This window comes from Rattus rattus, chromosome X (assembly GCF_011064425.1).
Source record: "Rattus rattus isolate New Zealand chromosome X, Rrattus_CSIRO_v1, whole genome shotgun sequence".
Taxonomy (NCBI): domain Eukaryota; kingdom Metazoa; phylum Chordata; class Mammalia; order Rodentia; family Muridae; genus Rattus; species Rattus rattus.
This window is the reverse complement of record NC_046172.1, coordinates 91,734,263-91,754,883: the sequence shown is the minus strand read 5'-3', so window position 1 is coordinate 91,754,883 and position 20,621 is coordinate 91,734,263. Positions and strand designations below refer to the sequence as shown.

Below are 20,621 nucleotides of genomic sequence, written 5' to 3'. Positions count from 1 at the left end.
AAACTAGTTTTATTGCCTCTTGTTCTGCTGTGTTTGGTTGATAACCCCGGGAGGCCTGCTCTTTTCTGAAGGGAAACAGGAGCGGTGGATCTGGGTGAAAGAGATGATACTAGAGGGGAGTAGGGGGAGTGGGGGGGGTGGGGGGAGGCAAAACTACTGTTGGGGATGCATTGTATGAGAGAAGAATAAAGGAAAAGGAAAAAATTACTGGTATTTTAATAGGTAAACTGTGCTTTTTTAAAAAGGTGATGCTGGACCAAATGGACAACCTGGCCCAATAGGGCCACCAGGGCTGCCAGGAATTGGTCTTCAGGGACCACCAGGACCACCAGGGACTCCAGGGCCAATAGGCCAACCTGGTAAGATTTCAGTAAATGTGCCTCTTATAGGACCTGCAGTGGATATGAATGTCTACCTGTAATGGGATTACAGAGGTAATCCATGTATGTATATAATTTTATCAAATTGTGACTTATAGGTCACAGCATCAGAGATAATTTAATACTTGATGATTTCCCCTTCTGTTCATCTAAAAATCCATCTATTCTAATAATAAAATTTGATAATTGCAGTTACCATTACCGTATAATCATTGAACAATAGAGTTTTAAAAAGGCAGACCTCAAACTGTTAGTGCTTATTGTTTCAGACCAGAGTAGTTGTAATGCAGCAACATACAGGACTTGTCTGTAGAACTTATGTAAGTTATTAACACATGAAAACCATTGTCCAGGGTTCCACAAGAATTGTTCTATAGAGAAACACCATAGGCATTTTACTTCCTCTTATTTCAAAGGAATAAATTCGATTTCCTCTTTTCACTTCTATACTGGAAAAAAACTTTGTAACTGAGCGCACTAAGATGCTCTTCCTTTCAGTTCGATAGTTGAAAAGGTTTTGTAAACATGTAGCTAGTGGTTTTGCCTCCATAGATAAAGAATCATATGGCTGGTCTATATTTGTAAGAAAGTCTGTGCTAATTGTGGATTCTGAGTAAATTCACATTATCTATTTACTCAGGTATACTAAGGGACATTGTCGGCCCTGCAACATTCGTTTTGTTAATTCATATGAACACATCAGAAAGTTGACCACAAATCAGACACCCATATATTGAACACATTGTACTTTGATCTTAAGTGACACCAGGTATGCTGTTGGTTATTGAATTAAGAGTTCCAAAACTGTGATTAACAATATAAAACACCCAGGCTTATGGACAGGAAACCAGAAAAGGGAATAACATTTGCAATGTAAGTAAAGAAATGTATCTAATAAAAATGATTATATACCACAAAAAAACACCCATAATGATTTTTTTTATTCATGTACTATCTTAAAACTCGATTTGACAGCCCATTGTACTTTTTATGGCCCCTGGTATGTTGTTACTGATTGAAACATAAGAAACCTTGGACTCATGTTTTGAACAAGGTTGTTTCATCATTCAAATAAAAGAACAAAACGAAACAAAAAACAATTCGGCCCAACCTGTATAGCAGTGGAATTTTGAAGAAAGAAGTATTTTTAATTTGACTATTACAGACTTAAACTGGTTTTACACAAAGAAAAATGAAATAATTTTATCCTTTCTTTTGTATTTTGTTGTTTCTTTTACATTGTTAACAGGCATCTGAATAAAATATAAAATTGTAATATTTACTACAATACTTAAACTATAGCTAATACCTGGTGATTATTTTGTGAAAATTTCTCCTACTCTATTTCTATACTGCTTTCTTCCACCCCATCAGCATATGCCTGTGTATTGATCATAAAGGCTGCATAGTATCAGAAGAGTTTCAGTTATTAACTTCTGATTCACGTTCATGCATTTGCCTGAATTTTCGTTGCCATAGACTTTAATATCAATCACATTCAGAAGTTAACAAAAATAGAATGAAAAATTATTCAATGAACTCTCAACATATAAATTTATTTTTGAGATAAATGTTATCATCGCCAAAGTAAAATACTAATTTAACACATTTTAGTCTATCTTGTTTCTTACATAGAGGAGTGATCATCAAGAACACTGCTAATATCTTGCTAAGCCTGAGTTATAATGCATTACAGAAACTGCCAGCTTATATAATATGCTTGTTTTCTTTTGCAACAGAAAATGTAATACCAAATAATAGCATTAAGTATAAAATTTAAAATAAAACTTAAAACAAGATAATGCAACAGAAAACTTAATACAAAAGGGTAAGAACTGATTGTATCTATTATTAAAACAACATGTAAAGACAAAGCCCAGATCAAACCAAAACAAATTGACTTATTCAAAGGGGTCAACACTAATAACTGGTACTGTAATGGAACAGTGAAAATCCAACTGTGGTCAGTGGGCCAATGACAAAGCATACTGTTTTAACAATCTACAATGAGTTAAACATTGAGAGTGTGCATTCGAAAATGTAACAAATTCAATGATTTAAAGCTATGATCCTATTTATTGAATAATATAATCAGAAAACTGGGCTCCTTTTTCATGGTTTGGGTTAAAAATGTACTTAATTAAAAAGTTAGTCAAAAATTCACTGGACATTTTTCAAAAATTGTTTTTTTTACCAAAACAACTTGAGGAAATATCTCTTCAAGAAATATGATTTAAAATGTTAAAGCTGGATTCTCATTAATCATTTTTACACGCACAAGGGCTAAAGTTTCTGTAATGTACTCTTCCAAGTTTATCACATACAGATCATGTAATTTCTTTGCTAGAAAAATTACCAGATCGATCATGTGGAGACTACATCAATACTTATAATATTAATATTTTGTTAACTAGGCTTACATGGAATACCAGGAGAGAAGGGAGATCCAGGACCTCCTGGGCTTGATGTTCCAGGACTCCCTGGAGAGAGAGGTAGTCCAGGGCTCCCTGGAGCCCCTGGTCTTATAGGACCTCCAGGATCACCTGGTAACCCTGGAAGAGCAGGTGTCCCTGGATTTCCAGGTAATGTTTAATAATCTGTCTGACTATGGATCAATTAAACTAATATTAATATGACTGACAAATAATTTTCTACTGCATTTTATGAATTGACACTATCTATTAAGGAAGAGTGTTAAGGGTATGAGTGTTAGAAACTCCATTGGTGTTTTCACTATAATTTTTAACCATGTGACAATACCAGTTATATATTACTATATAACAAATGATCCAAAATATGATGGTTTAAGGTAACTTTTCATACATTTTGCTTAAGATTCTTTGTGTCAGAAATCAAAAGGTGCTTTTAACAGATTTATTTCTACAATTCATATGACTCCAGTGAGCATGATAAGAGTTGAAGAATCCAACTCTATGGTGACACTCTCCTGACACTTGGGCATTCTTTAGCTCATGTGACATCTAATGATTCATAATGCTTCTTCTCATCTTTTTATCATCCTTCCATTGCAAGCGGCTTCCCAAAGAAAGAATTTCTCGGTTAAAATCACTGGCTATTCTTTCAGAGGACTGTGGTTGGATTCCCAGCTCTCACAAGGCAGCTCCCAACTGTCTGTAATTCCAGTCCCAGGGGATAAAGTGCCCTCTTCCGGCCTCTGGGAGTATACATGCACATGGTGCACCGCCCAGACATACTCAGCCAAAATACACATACACATAAAATAAAGATAAAAACGTGCTTTCTGGGGATGGGCAGAGTGGGGGAGAAGGGAAGGAAGGAGGGAGAGAGAGATGGGGGGCAGAGTTAGTTTCAGGGCACCTTGGTTAGTGAAGTTTCTTATGTAGCCTTGGGAGTGAGTAACTATTGAGTTTTGTTCAGGAATGAGGGCTAAGCTTACAGTAATAAAGGGTAAAATCTCACTGTGCTTTCCTTTCATTCCTAAATAATTTCCCGATTGATATCTTTACAAGTCCATCTTACCTTTCCAAAATCCAAAACCAGGAAATTTAGTACCTGATATTTTCCAAAGGTGTCAAAGGCGAAATGGGTATGATGGGACCTCCAGGCCCACCGGGACCTTTGGGTACTCCTGGCAGGAGTGGTGCTCCTGGTCTTAAAGGTAAGAACTGGAGTTTACTGACAGATATGTGTAACAAAGAAATCTAAACATTGTAATTCTTTCGATACAGGTTTTGGTTTTTCTATTTTAAAACTCACAGTGCTGCATCTGTCTGTCTCAGTCAGCTGCTGGTACGGCTTCTCAGGGGACATTCCTGCCAGGCTCTTGTCTGCGAGAACATCTTAACATTAGTAATAATCTCAGGCCTTGCTGACCACCACCAGGAGATGGATTCCAAGTTGGGCCAGTCACTGAACCTCCTTTCCTCCAGACTCTTCTCAATTTTTGTCCCTGCAGTTCTTTTAGACAGGAACAATTTTGGGTCAGAAGTTTTGACTGTGGGATGGCAACCTCATCCTTCCACTTGATGCCCTGTCTATCTACTGGAGGTGAACTCTGATTCCGTTCACCTATCTACTGGAGATGGATTCTTCTCCACTGTCCAGCATTTTGGCTAAGGTCACCCCCATAGAGTCTCGAGAGTGTCTCACCTCCGGGTTTCTGGGACTTTCCAGAGGATCCCCCCTCCCACACCCACCTCCCATTCATTCCCTTGACCGTCTGGGCTCCCCTCCTGTCCTCCCTGCCATACCTGATCCTGTTCTCCTTTTCCCCTCCACTGTCCCACCCAGGCCCCCCCTTCCCTATGCCTCCTGTGATTTATTTCCTCCCCCTTTCTAAGTGGGATTGAAGTATCCTCACTTGGGCATTTCTGCTTGTTACACTTCTTAGGTGTGTGGGTTGGATCCTAGGTATTTTGTACTTTGGGCTAACATCCACGTATCAGTAAGTACAGATCATACATGTCCTTTTGGGTCTGAGTTTCCTCCAGCAGCATATTTTCTAGTTCTATCCGTTTGCTGCAAAATTCTTGATGTCTTTGTTTTAATAGCTGAATTGTATCCCATTGTGTAAATGAACCATGTTTTCTGTATCCATTCTTCAGTTGAGGGACACCTAGGTTGTTTCCAGCTTCTAGCTATTACAAATTCCCATCAAAATTCCAACACAATTTTTCACAGACAAGGAAAGAGTAATTCTCAACTTCATATGGAAAAACAAAACAAACAAACAAACAAACAAACAAAAAAAAACCCCAGGATAGCCAAGATAATTCTCAAAAATAAAGGAACTTCTTGGGGAATCACCATCCCTGACCATAAACTGTACTACAGAGTAATAGTGATAAAAAATAAAACCTGCATGGTATTAGTACAGACACACACAGGTAGATCAATGGAATGGAATGGAAGACCTAAAAATAAACCCATACACCTATGGACACTTGATCTTTGACAGGGAGACAAAAACAAAAATCATACAGTGGAACAAAGAAAGCATCTTTAATAAAAGGTGCTGGTCTAACTGGTAGTCTGTATGTAGAAAACTTGAAAATAAATCTATAAGTATCACCCTGTACAAAGCTCAAGTTCAAGTGGATCAAGGACCTCCACATAAAACCGGATACACTGAATGTAATAGAAGAGAAAGTGGGGAAGAGCCAAAACTCATTGGCCCAAGGTGACATTTCCTGAACAGAACACCAATGGCTCAGGCTCTAAGATTAACAATTGATAAATGGGACCACATGAAACTTAAAGATAAAAGACATAGTCAATAGGACAAACCGGCAACCTACAGATTTTTTTGGGAAAAAAAATCTTCACTAACCCTACATTCCACAGAGAACTGACTAATATCCAAAATATATAAACAACTCAAGAAGTTAACCTCCAAAATCAAATAACCCAATTAAAAATGGGGTACAGAGCTAAACAGTGAATTGACAACAGAAGAATCTTGAATGGCTGAGAAGCACTTAAAGAAATGTTCAAAGTCCTTAGTCATAGAGAAATTCTACCTCACACCAATCAGAATGGCTAAGATCAAAAACTCAGGTGACAGCACATGCTGACGAGGATGCGGAGAAAGAGGAACACTCCTCCGTTGGTGTTGAGATTGTAAACTGGTACAAGCATGATAGAAATCAATCTGGTGGTTCCTCAGAAAATTGGAAATATTTCTACCTGAAGACCCAGCTATACCACTCTAGGGCATATATTCAAGATGCCCCACCATACCACAAGGACAAGTGCTCCGCCATGTTTATAGTAGTCTCATTTGTAATACCAGAGGTTGGAAATGTCTTCTTTTTCAGTTTGATGATATACTAATTTGAATACTTGAAAGATTGTAAATGTTTAGCCCATAATTTGAGAATCGAACTTCAGGCTTTCCTTATTGTAAGCCTGTAACCACAGTCCAGAAAGGAGAGAGATTAATTACCTGCATTTGTCAACATGGATGCACTCAAGTAATTTATTGGCAGACATTAAATTATATACATTTTTTGTCTATTTCAAATTGCTTTATTTCTATAGAACCTTTAGAGTTATGGGTCACAGACACATGTCATTATTTTTATATGTATGTTTTGAGTGCTTAGTTTACCTAAGTTATGAGACATGTGATAATTTTATATTCATTAATTATGGATGAACAAATTTGATGTGCTTTGTTGATTTTAGGTGATGACGGCATGCAAGGTCAGCCAGGTCTCCCTGGCCCTGCAGGAGAAAAGGGTGGTAAGGGAGAACCTGGCCTTCCAGGTCCTCCTGGACCAATGCGTCCAGATTTCCTGGGATCAAAAGGAGAAAAGGGTGATCCTGGCTTACCAGGTAAGTGAATGGATATATTCACACATGTATTTTTACATATCTTAGGTTTTAGTTTTTAGGTTTTTTTGTTAGTTGTCCTACAGGCGAACAAACACAGTCATATGGATACTAGAAAACGCTCTTAGAGTACTACACACCCAGTTCCTGAAGTTTGATTTTACACATATTTATTCATGTATATATGTATTTATGTTTAGTGTGTGTGTTTGTGTGCATGAATGCGTGTGTCTCTGTGTGTGTCTGTGTGTGTGTGTGTGTGTGTGTGTGTGTGTGTGTGTGTGTGTGTGTGTGTAGAAGTCAAAAAACAACTTTCAGAAGTTGATTTTCTCCATTCACATTGTGAATTCCAGGGATTGAACATTGGGCTTTTCACAAAGCACCTTTACCTACTGACTCATCTTCTCTTGCCCCTGACAGTTTATTTTTAAGTACCAGAGAGTAACTTGGAGTTACTGGATTCAACAAGTCAATTAGATACGTAACATGTTGGTATTGAATATTTTCATTTGATTCATGATGTTCCTTGTTGACATTTCTGTTTGAATATGTTCTTTGTCATTTACCTGTCATGAGCTATGGGATTTTTAGGCACATTTGGGGAGCTGGGGAGTAGTCTCAGTGAATTGTTTGTCATGCAAGCAGGAAAGTGGAAATTGGAATCCCAGAAACCAGATAAAAGCAACACAGGCATCTGCCTATAATCTTAGCACATTTGAGTCAGAGACAGGTGAGCAAACTCTGGGAGATTTTTGAGTTCAGTGAGAGACTCGTCCTCAATAAACAAAGGTGTGGACAATCTATGAAGACATCCAAGTTCAACTTTTGGCCTCTGTGTGTACCTGCATGTGCCAACAAACATATGAACATGTATATGCAGACATAGATAAATACATACATAAGTAAATACATTCATAAATAATATAGACTTAAAGAAGACTTCAGGTTTCCAGAAGTACCACAGAAGCATAGAAAGAGAAAATGGTATATAGCCACAATAATTTGAGAACAGCAAATTTGGTATTTATGAAATGTGGTGGGTTTTTTTTCCCTTTTTTTCACAAATGATGGTGAATAGTATCATGTTGTATACAAGTTTTAAATTGTAAAACTATTGTAAAAAAAATGGTTCATCAAAACCCATAGATAGATAGATAGATAGATAGATAGATAGATAGATAGATAGAGATAGATAGATAGATAGATAGATAGATAGATAGATAGATAGATAGATAGATAGATAGATAGATAGATAGATAGAGAGAGATAGGTAGAGAGAGAGAGAGAGAGAGAGAGAGAGAGAGAGAGATCTATAAAAACGAAAGGTACTATTTGAGAAAGCACTTGCTACTCTTTTGTGTTCTATCAATGTTGTCAGTTGTAAATATATGTGTGTAGTGCATATGTGTAAATATTTTATGAGTTTCTCATGGGCATGATTTAATGGAAATTTTCCTTAAAATAATTTTGTATGTTAAAGTTTTTCTCAAAGTACTGAAAGAGGTAAAATTTAGGATCACAAGAATGAAATGTCTTTCTTGTTATCTCTTCTTTTAAAACCCAGATTCTGATTGATTGTTTGATTGATGTGTATGCATATGCATATGCTACAATACCCATGTGAATTACCAGTTCCTGGGACTATTATCTTTTATCTGTTAACCAGGCTTTGCAAATTATAGGAGAGTAAAATATACTTGACTTCTACTGTAGGGTTATTAATGATAAAACACTTCGAGACAGGGACAAAGAGAAATTTGACTTTATTTGGCTGATCTGAATTCCTTGGTGGAATACAGTAAAAATGGAGAAACTAATAGTTCAAAGTATATCAAATTACCATCAATTTGGCCACTGTTATTGTTGATACAGGAAAGCAGGGCCAGACATTGAACATTATTTTGTCGTTGTTCTTGTTTGAAGTGCGTGGGATCAAATCCAATGATAGGCTAGTTTTCACCCCATCACTCTCGAGGGCCATCTTAATAATCCACGATCCATATCTGTACTATGGTAGAGGCAAAGAAGTTGCAGCTAACACTGCCAATTCTAAGAGAGTTTGTTACATTATCCCCAAAATGTAGCACACACCCTGGCGAGCATCCTTATCCTCCCAAGTGCTATGTCTCGGATGGTTTCTACCCATAACATTTTATCTTCCCTAGACATCATCTTGAAGTTGATGTCTGTTGCATCTTTTGGTGATCTTTTCATTTTTCCTATGAACTTTATCTTTATCTTCATGATTTGGAAATCAATTGAACTGTCAGAAAAAGAACTTGTCACAGAGCACAAAATTAGGGAAATGTTTAAGTTCAGCAGTCTCCCAACACACACTCTTCCACAAACACATACACACACATATACACACATGTACACACACACACACACACACACACACACACACTCACTCCCACAGGCACACACATTCATAGACACACTCACTCATGCATACACACATACACATACAGGCACACACATACATAGACACACTCATACACACACAAAGAGAGACAGAGATGGAGAGATAGACACACACAGAGAGAACACCAGTGTCTCCTTTTCTCTTAAGTACAGTTCAACCGTTAAGCAGCTTTTTTGGCAAATCCATTTAATTTATTAGTAAGAAACAGCCTAACTTGAATTTTATGCTTATCTTTGGAAGGTATTCCTGGACTTTCCGGACCAAAAGGCTACCAGGGATTACCTGGAGACCCAGGGCAACCTGGGCTGAGTGGACAGCCGGGATCACCAGGACTACCAGGTATGTAAAATAAACCACTGTGACTTTAGATGACTGACGGAGATCCCCGAGGAAGTATTTGTGTCTTTATACATCCAGTTTAGTGATAATTTGGATCTGTTCATGCTAATTGCAGCTAGGCTTGACAAAATTGTTGACATTTGATCCAAGTTTTAACAGATAAGTTACATATGACATTCTATTTTGCGTATTCAGGTTCATATTTTGCTCACAACATAATATATTTAGAACCCTGATTCAAGTAAGGTGCTGTATTTTATTTCAACTTCTCCAACATATAAATACAATTATCCGGTAAGAAGCCTGAATAATTCACCTGTTCCAGTTGTTTTTGATTATTTGTTGACATCAGACAAGTCCATTATTCTGCAATATAAAACAGATTATTGCAATTTTAATTCTTAAAAATCTCAAGGATAAAAGTTTCACAGCCCTCCTAGTAGTATGTTACAGCCCAAATGCTCTTACAGTGAACAGGTATTTTTATCCTTGTTTTTATCTTACTTCTCATAAAATGTTCAGCTGTTTTATTTTAATTCAACCCCAAGGAAGTAAAAACACAGCTGGCTTTTATCGTTTTAGAAGAGCCATGAAGGCCAACTCTTTGCCATCTTATTCATACCACATTGTCTTGATGCAGTCAGAAAGATGGATTCACTCCTGGTTTCTGTGCAACATCTTCTGCATTCTTTACCTAAAGCTGGAAGTCACTGTGAAAGAAGAACAAAAATACATGTATGCTAGCACTGGTAAACACATAGGTGACATCACATAGCTCATCTCAAGCACCCGTGATATTCCAAGTGGAGTCCTCAAACACATCCAGATCAATCTAGCACCTTTCCATCGACCCAGGAGACCTTATCTCTCTCTCAGGACTATCATAGTGGGGTGCTGTCATGACGCAAACCTGAAGTTTTATTATACATTCTTATATTGGATTTATCTGGGAGAACAGAAAGTGGGTAGTTAGACATGTGCTACAAACAGAACATCAAATGCATGGAATCAGTTTAGAAGAACCAAGGTGCTCAATAAAATTGCCTTTATTTTTATGAGGTTGAATCTAAAGATCTGTATTAGCATAATTATATTCTAGTATGATACTAAAGAGACTTCTGGAGGACTCCTTGCCCATTTCGCACTGACTTATGTCTGTAGACTATAATACAATGAAATTAATTTTTCCAATTCCATGATGCCACTTCTTTGCTTTAATATTATCCACATTACTTTTCTAGGTCCCAAAGGTACTCCTGGTCTCCCTGGTCCACCAGGACTTACCGGACCTCCTGGACCTAAAGGAAACATTGGCGACATGGGTTTTCCTGGTAAGTGATGAAAAAGTTGCAGTCATTTAGTCCTATTAATATTCACCATTTCCCCCAGCCTTTGAGACAGCATCTCATGTAGCACAAACTAGCATTGAACTTGCTATATAGCGAGTCCTCTGGTATCTATCCCACAAATACTGGGACTGGAAATGCTTGATCCCATGCCATGTTTATAATGTATGGAGGATTGAACCTACAGCTTTATTCATACAAGGCAAGCACCCTGCCAACTGACCTATGACCCAACTTCCTTCCCCCACCTCTTTTTATCAGAAGAGATGTTAAGAATAAGGTCTGGATATGTAGTTAAGTGATAGTATATATGATCCCTGAGCATTGATAGAATCAGAGTAAGACACTCTATAAAATACCTAATGTATACATCATAACTACAAAAAATAGTTATGAGTAATAAAGGACAGAATTTTAAGAAATTAAAAACTTAGCACTCGCAAACACATGTATTCTCCAGCTTTTATTTCTTTCATCAAAGTTTACTTAGGAATAGGTTGTTCCATAAGCCTGTGTGAGAGGCTCATTATACATACTCAGTTTGCAGAATTTTTTTTCAAAGATAGTTTTGCTAGGCCACATTCATCTTAGGTTTGATATGAGTAAAGACTCTCCTATTAAATATTATACATTTCATATTTTCAACAGGCCCTCAAGGTGTAGATGGGCCTCCTGGACCTCCTGGTGGTCCTGGACAACCTGGCTCTCCTGGGTTGCCTGGCCAGAAAGGAAGTAAAGGAGAACCTGGAGTTTCAGGCATTGGTCTTCCTGGTCTTCCTGGTCCAAAGGTAATCAATCCTATTCTCATCATGTGTCTGAGAAGGTGCAGCTTTACTTGAACTGTGCTCATTTCTAATTCTTCAGTAAACAAACCCCAGGATGATAAGGCTTGTTCTGAGCAAAGGATCTGTTCCTTCCCTTTTCTCAATAAATAATCCCTTTTGAGCAGTAAAAGGTAATATTAAAAGCATCATCTTAAATACAGGGCTGTGTTTTTCCTATGTCCATCTCCTTTCACATACATGTATGAAATCATGTGTGGTACTAATTGGCCTGGCCAAGAAGCTTTGCAGTATTATTTATCAGTTTTCCCTGTTGACATAATGCTGCCTCAGTTGCAAGAACTAAATACACAGAAAACCTGAAGCACTCATTTTACACTCTCTCCTCCTTATTTTGCTAAAGTGTCAGTGTTGATCGGCATGTTCAAAACTTCATTTAAGCAAGATGATTAGAGTCCAGCAATCTCTGGCACAATAGAGTACATATGATCAACAGTATTGCTTATGTTAAAATGTTCAAATTAATATTACATGTGTGCTATGTAGATTTTGTTTGGTTGGTTTGTTTTGCTTTTGGTATGTTTTTGATATGCATTCTCACTTTGTAACTCAGACTGGCCTGGAATGTACTATGTAGCCTAGGCTGGTCTTGAATTCTCTATTCTAGCTTTTTAAAGCACTGTTAGTACAAAACAAATGGGGGCAGGGGGCATACACAAACACACCCACACCCACACACACAAACAGTCACATGTCACACACCCTCATGCACATGCTTTTTCAGAGGAGAAAAAAAATACTGGCATTAACTCCACTTTCTGATAATATCCATGATTACATGCTTGCATCCAATTAGACTCATAAGTATGTGCGCAAATTTAATATGTACAAATTCACCAACACCTAACGTTTATTTAAATAATCTATATCACCTGATTTTTGTTGGATTTTCTTTTCTATTTTGGTTGATACATTCTACTTATATGCATTTATAAGAAAATAGTAAATAAAACATTATAATGTTTGATTGGAGTATACATTGATAGATAGTTCCCTTCATCTTTTTATTGTTTGAGAATTTCTATGCATTTTTAATCAAATCCAACCCATTGTTTTTCCATTATTCTCCACCGTTTCTTACATAAAAAAGTGAGCTTATCTATGCGTGGTGAAGGACCATATACTGGATAGAGCATGGGCAACCTCTCAGGGGCTGCTTTGTTGAAGAAAGCTGGTTGTTCCTCTCCCAGCATCCACGAATCACCACTAACTCCTTAGCAAGGGGCGGGGCTTCATGTCCACGCCCCACAACACACGTACACTCTATGCTGGGCTTTTTGTCTGGCCTTACTTTGGAGTATTGCACATGCTGTCATAACTGCTAAAGATCACGTGGACAACTGTCCTGCTGTGTCCAGAAAACAGTGTTAAATTCCTGGTTCTTTTAAACTATGTTTTAGAAACACTGAGATTTATTCATTATGTTCACCATGCAGTGCTATGAAACATGGAAATTTGTTTCAGCTACCTGGCACTGACTGCATACTGGCCCAAACCCTCTGCTGGTCTCTTCCGTTTCTTTTCCATAATCTCTGGTAACCAGATTCTACTCAGAGCTTATCTTTCTCTGATTGATTTCAATGAGCATAACCTTCCCTGGCTCCATCCATGTTGTCATAAGTGACTCGCTGTTTTAGAGCTTACTCTAAAGTTTACTGCCCAGCATCTCCTTTATCCATTTGTCTGTTGGTGGACACACATTCTGGTTATTTTGAATAGAGCTGTGGTAAGCATAGGAGTGAGGGTATTTTATTTTCGTTGGGTACGTAGCTGAGAGCAGGCCCCTGGATGATATAGAAGCCTTGCTTGGCCATCTCTCATTACCTTTCTCGGTCTAAGGTAGAAGTAGAACTTTTTTCTCTGTAGTAGTAGCCATCATCTATATGTGTGGTTAGAGCACTAAAAATGCATCACCCGATAAGGACTACAGCTTCCAACTGAGGGCTACCACTGTACGGTTAATGTTACCACTCAGAAGAACATGGGTTTTGTCCTATTCAATCACAAATTTTCCAGTTATTGTTTTTGTTTTTCCTACTAGCATTGCTTCTTCAATTTTAAGAATTCAGGCAAAAAGGCAAAGATGAGCTTTCCTGTTAACTTTGATATTATCTATAAAATAAGACATGTCTTGAGGATGTAGATTTAGCATGGAAGATAAGATGCTAATATTGCTAAGACATAGTGAAGACTACCTTTGGTCAACATACTTAGCTAGCCAGTATGAAGTTTATCAAGAGAAAAGGTATTAAATGGAGTTCCTATTCTGCACAAACCAGATGTTACACAACACAGTGACCTTACAAACAGTCCTAATATCAGTCTTGTGTAAGTTTGCTATGCTTCATTTTCAAAAACCACATCAAAGCTGGTAGAATGAATGCAAAAATGTACAGCTTGGATGTATTCAAGTCACTCGTAGCTTGGCTGAAAACAGAAATTGACCTGAATTTTGTTTTCCTATGGAAATGCATGAGATTCCTGGTCTGATCTTTTGATTTTCTCAATCCTCTCCTTATTCCTTAAAGCTTATCCTTTCTGAAACTCATACTTTGCCCAGTGAATATTAGATAAAGCATAAGCTAGTAAATTTAATGCATTTCAGAAATCTTTATGAAGTGTTTAAAATTTACTTGCCAGCAGGGTAATAAAAATTGTGTTAAAGGACAGAGGTAATACAGCTTAGAGACTGGTATTATTTGTAGAATTGAACATACTTTACTAATCATAAATAGAAGTGGGTTGGGTACCTTACAGGTTTGCCCCTAACTATATATTAGAATATCTTTTTATGTTTTATTTGGGTATATATATTTAATTCATTCATAAATAGTTAAGGCCAGGCTAGGACAAAGCTCCATGATAGAGCACTTAGATTATCTGCATATACATCTACTGTGAAACCAATTCTAGCAAAGTTATTACTCGATACCTATTTGGTGTTCCCAAAATATGCCATGTGTTTGATTCATAAAGGTTCAGAAAACAATACATACATGCTCAGTCCAACATTATTAACGGTCAAGAAAAAAAGTAAAGAAATGGATCACTAATTAAAAAACTATTACCATACTATAGAATACAAGTGTTTCAAATGGCAAATCTTATTCACCCAAACAAGTATAAGAAGGAGACATTCTCTAAACAATATTGAACACTTACTGTGCTATTGAGGAAGCTATGATTGTCATGAGCAGAGCAGTGAGTACTGGAGTCAACATTTATGATAGTGGTACACTGCTGGCATCAGTATTGAGGAAAACTTTTAAAACTCTTAAAGCGGGCAGGGGTTCTAAAGACTATACTGCAAGAAATATAATGCAAATATTCATCGAGGAAAAATAGCAATATGTGTATAGCCTATGGCCACAAATACATTTTGAATGAAATTAAAGTTATAATTTATATACGAAACTGTCACAATCATGGAGGAATATGATTCTAACTATCACATGTGTATCCAGCCTTTTGACATTCTATCTAAAAAGTTCATGGTCAAGAACAATAAAATGAAATTACCAAAAGACAGAAAGGTCTTATAATGCTTATGTGTTTTATTTATTTGGAGTTAGAGCTACATTCATAGCTATTTTGGCTACATATCCCCCATGATCCACATAGATTGCTTGTCAAGAATGATTTCATGAAAGATACAGATTATTAGATGCCCACTGAAGAACTGGTAAGATGAAAAATAACAGGTTTTTTTCAATAGAACCTAGTGTAGTTACTGGCTTAGAATAAGCATTAACATTGCATTAAAGAACATTTTTGGTGAGTACTACAAATTCTAAAGTCAAAATTCCAGATTCTACCACTTGCTAACAACATGTATAACATTCTGCCGCTTGTGCTATTTTCTGATAACTTTGGTAAAGTTAATTGAAGACTGATATAATACATATGCTTCCAAGGAATAGCCTGGCTCTGGAAGTCTGATGAACTTCAGTGCAAATCATAATTCAGCCTACTTACTAAGGCCTCCGGCTCTTGACTTCTCTAAGTTGGCCATATCATTTATCAGTGGAGATAGCGGATGCATCTCTTCAAACTCTTTGTAATAATTACTGAAGCAATTTGTATAAACACCAGGAAATTTCCCAGCACATAATGGCTTATTACCGACATAATAGTCTATTTGTTTTAATCAATGTCATCAAGAGACTTTGGTTTTGTCTTTATTCATGTTTTCAGGGTGAACCCGGTCTGCCTGGATATCCAGGAAACCCAGGTATCAAAGGTTCTATGGGCGAGGCTGGTCTGCCTGGCTTACCAGGAAGCCCTGGAGCAAAAGGTCAACCCGGCCTGCCTGGATTCCCAGGTAGGTGTTCCTTTCCTTTCTTTTTTACTCTAATTAGTATTGGAAGCAACCTCTTCTTTGATAGACTTGTGTCCTGTACTGGCTAGCAGCATAACCTCAAGGTAGAATGTTAACCTTTTATCTGCCCACATACCTATTTGTTTAAAATGAGAATGAGAGAATGAGTGTTCTTGACTCAGCAGGACAATACCCTGTGGGCAGAGACAGTTGTTTGGTGGAGCCTTTACTATTTTTGCATGTGGTCATGTACTCTTGCCTGCTGCTGATTCTCCTAGAACATTGTCCATAGGTACAGAGCTGGAAGCTGTTGGTAGAACAATTCCAGTGTTCATACAGATGACAAGAACTGAGTGAGTCATTCATCCAAAGAGACTTAGCACGGTAGTCCAGTAGATTGCTTTATCTCTTGCTTCATGGCTTCTGTGTAATATTTAGTTTGGCTTCCAAATTTCACAGTGGCATGGATAGGTCTTTAGTTATTTTTCTCTTAACCTTTAAATGGAAGTATAACATATGTAGAAAAAAGTACGCAAGTAGTCTGGTCTGTGAATAAGTTTATATTTGTACATGTATAGACTTAAGAGTCCACCAAACAAACCAATTTCAAACATTTTCTTTTACCCTCATCACTCTTGCCAGACTACCCTCCCAATACCTTCTACCCTCTGCATTAGTTCCATAGAGTATTAAATTCTTTTGGAAGCATCTTTAAATATTTGTCACATTTTAAATTTGTGGAGTAAACTAGTTGAGCTATTTTAAAGGGAAATTTTAATGTCACCTTCATAGTATTTTTGAAGAACCAGGGCTTTACAAAATGGATTGTTTAGCGACTACCTCAAAAATGTAACAAAACGTAAACAAAATTTTGATTTGCTGGTGTCTAGAAACTTCAGCACAGCTCATTTGTGATCTTCCCCTGTGTATTTAAGAAGGAAGAAAGATTGTGGATTCATTTCATAAAAGAAATCATTGTGGGGACCAGAGAGATGGCTCAGTGGTTAAGAACACTGACTGCTCTTCCAGAGGTCCTGAGTTCAATTCCCAGCAACCGCATGGTAGCAAACAACATTCTATACAGGGATCTAATGCCCTCTTCGATTATTGTGTGTGAAGAGAGCTACAGTTTTGTACTCATACATAAAATAATTCTTTTTAAAAAGAAATCATTGTATAGAATTTTTGTGTACTAATTTTTAAATAATTTTAGTTCTTTTAATCTCAGCTCCAAAGCTGTTATTTGCTAACTCTAAAATGGGTGTTTTAAAAGACTTGTGGTTTTTTTTTTTTCAAGAAGTTGTTCACTTTTTGTCATGAACTCTCAAAATATAATGCTTTTTCATCAAATATTTAAAGACTTACGGTTTTACAAACCATAAATGAAAAGTGGTAATATGACATATAATTACTTAAAACTGAGCCATTATATATATATAATATATACATATGTATGTATATATAATGAGATAAGCTACAACTCCTTTGTGTTTATTTTTTTCCATGTAAACACCAAAGGAGGTTGTAGATTATCTCATTCTCAAAATGCACTGGATCTTTCCTTTAATACACTGAACTGTGGCTTGGAATATGTTCAATGAGTCTACTCCAAATTCTTATGAAGAAACTGTTAACACCAGAAGGATCAAGCATACATAGGGACCATACTTCCTAAGCCTCCCCAAATAGTACCAAGTGGGGGTCAAGAACTCAAATTCTCAAGCCTTCAGAGGAGATTCACATTGAGATCACTGCTCTAGGAGTTGCTGAAAAGCTAGAGAAGCAACTCAGTGGTAGAGCACATGCTATGCTCATTCAAACTATCACATGCACTGAATGTTATAAATGCTATGTATAGGGATTCCAGATTCTCTTAAATTTCTTCGTAAAAATGTTGACTATTATATCAAGTCATTCGTTTCCTGAGAATCAACTTGATCTTATGTTGATGGAATTTAGGCTTTATTACATTGGGCAATTTCCATTGTCCTTAGCCTTAAGTGTAGCTCCTAGACCTGTATATGGGCTTTCCTTTTAATTTGTGCTGATTCTGGAGCTATTTCCTTTGAAATATTATATGTAATGTTTTCATCTATTAAAATATATTGCCAGTACAATTTGTTAGCTGTCATTCATTAGAAAATTTTATTGTACCTTTATTATTCAATTATATCATTGATTTCTAAGGTACACCCCCCCCATGAATATGTGCAGTTCCTTGTTTTTGAATCAAAGACTAATCTAGGTCCTGATGGAGGGTGACGTCGAAAATAGAAAACTCTCGAACTGATTTATTTTAATATAAAAACATGCTCTGCATGTCTCATATAGTCATGTAAGCTCTTTAGATTTATTTGATCTCATGTATGTGAGTTTTTTCCCTGTATATATTTATATTCACTAGATATGTTACTTGTACCTGTTCAGGTTAGGAAAGGCCATCAGATACCCTGAAACTGGAATTAGGGATGGTTGTGAGCCAGCATGTGAGTGCTGGAAATCAAACCCAGACCCTGGACATGAGCAACAACTGCTCTCAACTGCTGAGCCATCTCTCCAGCCCTCAAATAAGCTGTCTAAAAGCAGAGCATTTCCTCCAATTCATGGCAGAAGGCAAATCAGAGCGAGTCCAAATGTACGAGATTTCAGACAGGATCTCCCTGACTCAGATGGAAAAGATCCAGAGGGGGTGAATGGGAGGACCCTGCAAAAGAATGATTTTCACCAAAAATCGTCCAAAGAAATGGCAGCTTGAGTTCTGTAATCACAAGACACCTAATTTGAGTAGGCTCGAATTTGATCTTTCTTCGAAGTTTCCAACTAAGAACCGAGCCACACAGATACAGATTCGTTTATCTGAATCACTAAACAGAAGACTTGCCCCAGCTTTACCTGCACTATTTCCTATAGAGACTGAGTAAAGATTGGCACGACTGTTTTGGTGTAATCTCTTGTAAAACAATAGAAAATGAAAACACTGCTCTTCTAGCTAGACTTCATTTTTTTCTCCACTCCGAATGCTGACTGCTCGTGTTCACTTTCATATGTTTTTGAGAGCTTTTCAAAAATTGTTTGAAAGCAAGAGACCCTTGTATGTTTATACAATCTTAGATGGCCTCTAGTACCTCTAGTATTTAAGGGTATGTTTAATGAAATATTTGTACTATCTGTTCATTGAAAATAATATAACATTCTGTAAGAAAATTTAAATACCTAAATAAATGAAAATAATTATATTATTTGATAATTATATTAAATGAAAATAACTATATTATGAATATTATGATACATATAGCATATTCATGGAATAGAAATGTTTTAATTTGAGTTGTCACAAGAGTGGCCCATCAATTCAAAGTCATTCCAGTTCATAACCCAAACAATTCAAAAATAGGGGCTAGAGCGTTCTCTCATAGGTTAAGAGAACTGATTGCGCTTGTAGCAGACCCATGCCAATATTTAGCACCTGCATATTGGCTCATAACCCTCAGTTACTCTAGTTCTGAGCCATTTGACAGCTTTTTTTTTTGACTTTACAGGTCAACAGGCACTCATATAGTATACACACACACACACACACACACACACACACACACACACACATTCTACAGGCGAACACTCATACACATAAAATAAGTCAAAAAAGAGAAAGAGAACATTAAAAACTAATTCTAAAATGGAAAGGGGATTGAAATACTATTTCAAAACAGTATTGAGAAAGGAAACCCTTCACTGAAAAAGCTTTGTGAGCGTGCTTGCACTTGCTGATCTCCAGGTGTGTGACTGAGGTGGTATGCTACTTGCATAAGGATTAGTAAGTTAGTAATATAAGAGAACATAGAGAAAGATACATGTTATGCAATAAAATGACCTGAATAAAGTTTCTTTACCGTTCACTTATGGAAAGTAAAGGCTACTTAAAGAAGGTTGCTTAGTGTTTTCGCTGTGAGCCAATCCTTTAATAGCTGAGCCATCTCTCTGGACATCACTGAAGTTTTCTTAAAATACAAAAGACAATAATGTCAAAAGAAAATAATTGAAAGATTTAATTTAAGTAAAATTTAAAACCCTTCTTATCAAAGGAAGCTATTACAAAAAAAAGAGGACATCTAAAGATTAAAAACTATTGACATATGTGACAGAGTGGAATCTGGCAAATATAAATAACTCCTATAACTCAATATATTTGAAGAAATATAATCCAATTTTTGAAAATGAGAAAAATATTGAACTGATATTTCACAAAATAATATATGCTGATGGCCAGTCAGTACATGAAAAGGTGAGCAATGTCATAAACCATGGAAATCAACACATTAAAATCACATGGTTAACTCTGTGGATGTTGTTTTTTAAAAACAATTGATATTACAACATATATTGTGCATAGATCTGGGCAACTGGCTGTCTCATACATTGCTGTTTTAAATCTGAAATAGTATCTCACTAATTTTTTAACAAAACACAAAACAAATCTTAGTCTGACCTAGAAATTCCACTCTTGGCCATACAAAACATCCATAGCCACTTTATTAATTATACCTAAAACTTGGCAACAAAATCATGTCCAACAACAGATGATTGGATTTAAAACCAAGTGTTGAATGGGATACTAAAAACTTTGTTACCAGTACAGTATCATTGGAATTATATTTA

General features: G+C 36.7%; 1 protein-coding gene across 1 annotated transcript in view; it reads left to right on the top strand.

The window, feature by feature from the left end:
- LOC116888646 (collagen alpha-5(IV) chain-like) overlaps nucleotides 1-20,621 on the top strand; it is a 760,537-nt gene that overhangs the window by 709,272 nt on the left and 30,644 nt on the right. Inside the window, exons 30-37 of the mRNA XM_032889937.1 lie at nucleotides 246-359; nucleotides 2,795-2,962; nucleotides 3,931-4,020; nucleotides 6,549-6,698; nucleotides 9,361-9,459; nucleotides 10,701-10,790; nucleotides 11,454-11,593; nucleotides 15,842-15,968. Of these exons, the coding sequence (XP_032745828.1) occupies nucleotides 246-359; nucleotides 2,795-2,962; nucleotides 3,931-4,020; nucleotides 6,549-6,698; nucleotides 9,361-9,459; nucleotides 10,701-10,790; nucleotides 11,454-11,593; nucleotides 15,842-15,968 (978 nt within the window). The remainder of the gene's footprint in view (nucleotides 1-245; nucleotides 360-2,794; nucleotides 2,963-3,930; nucleotides 4,021-6,548; nucleotides 6,699-9,360; nucleotides 9,460-10,700; nucleotides 10,791-11,453; nucleotides 11,594-15,841; nucleotides 15,969-20,621) is intronic.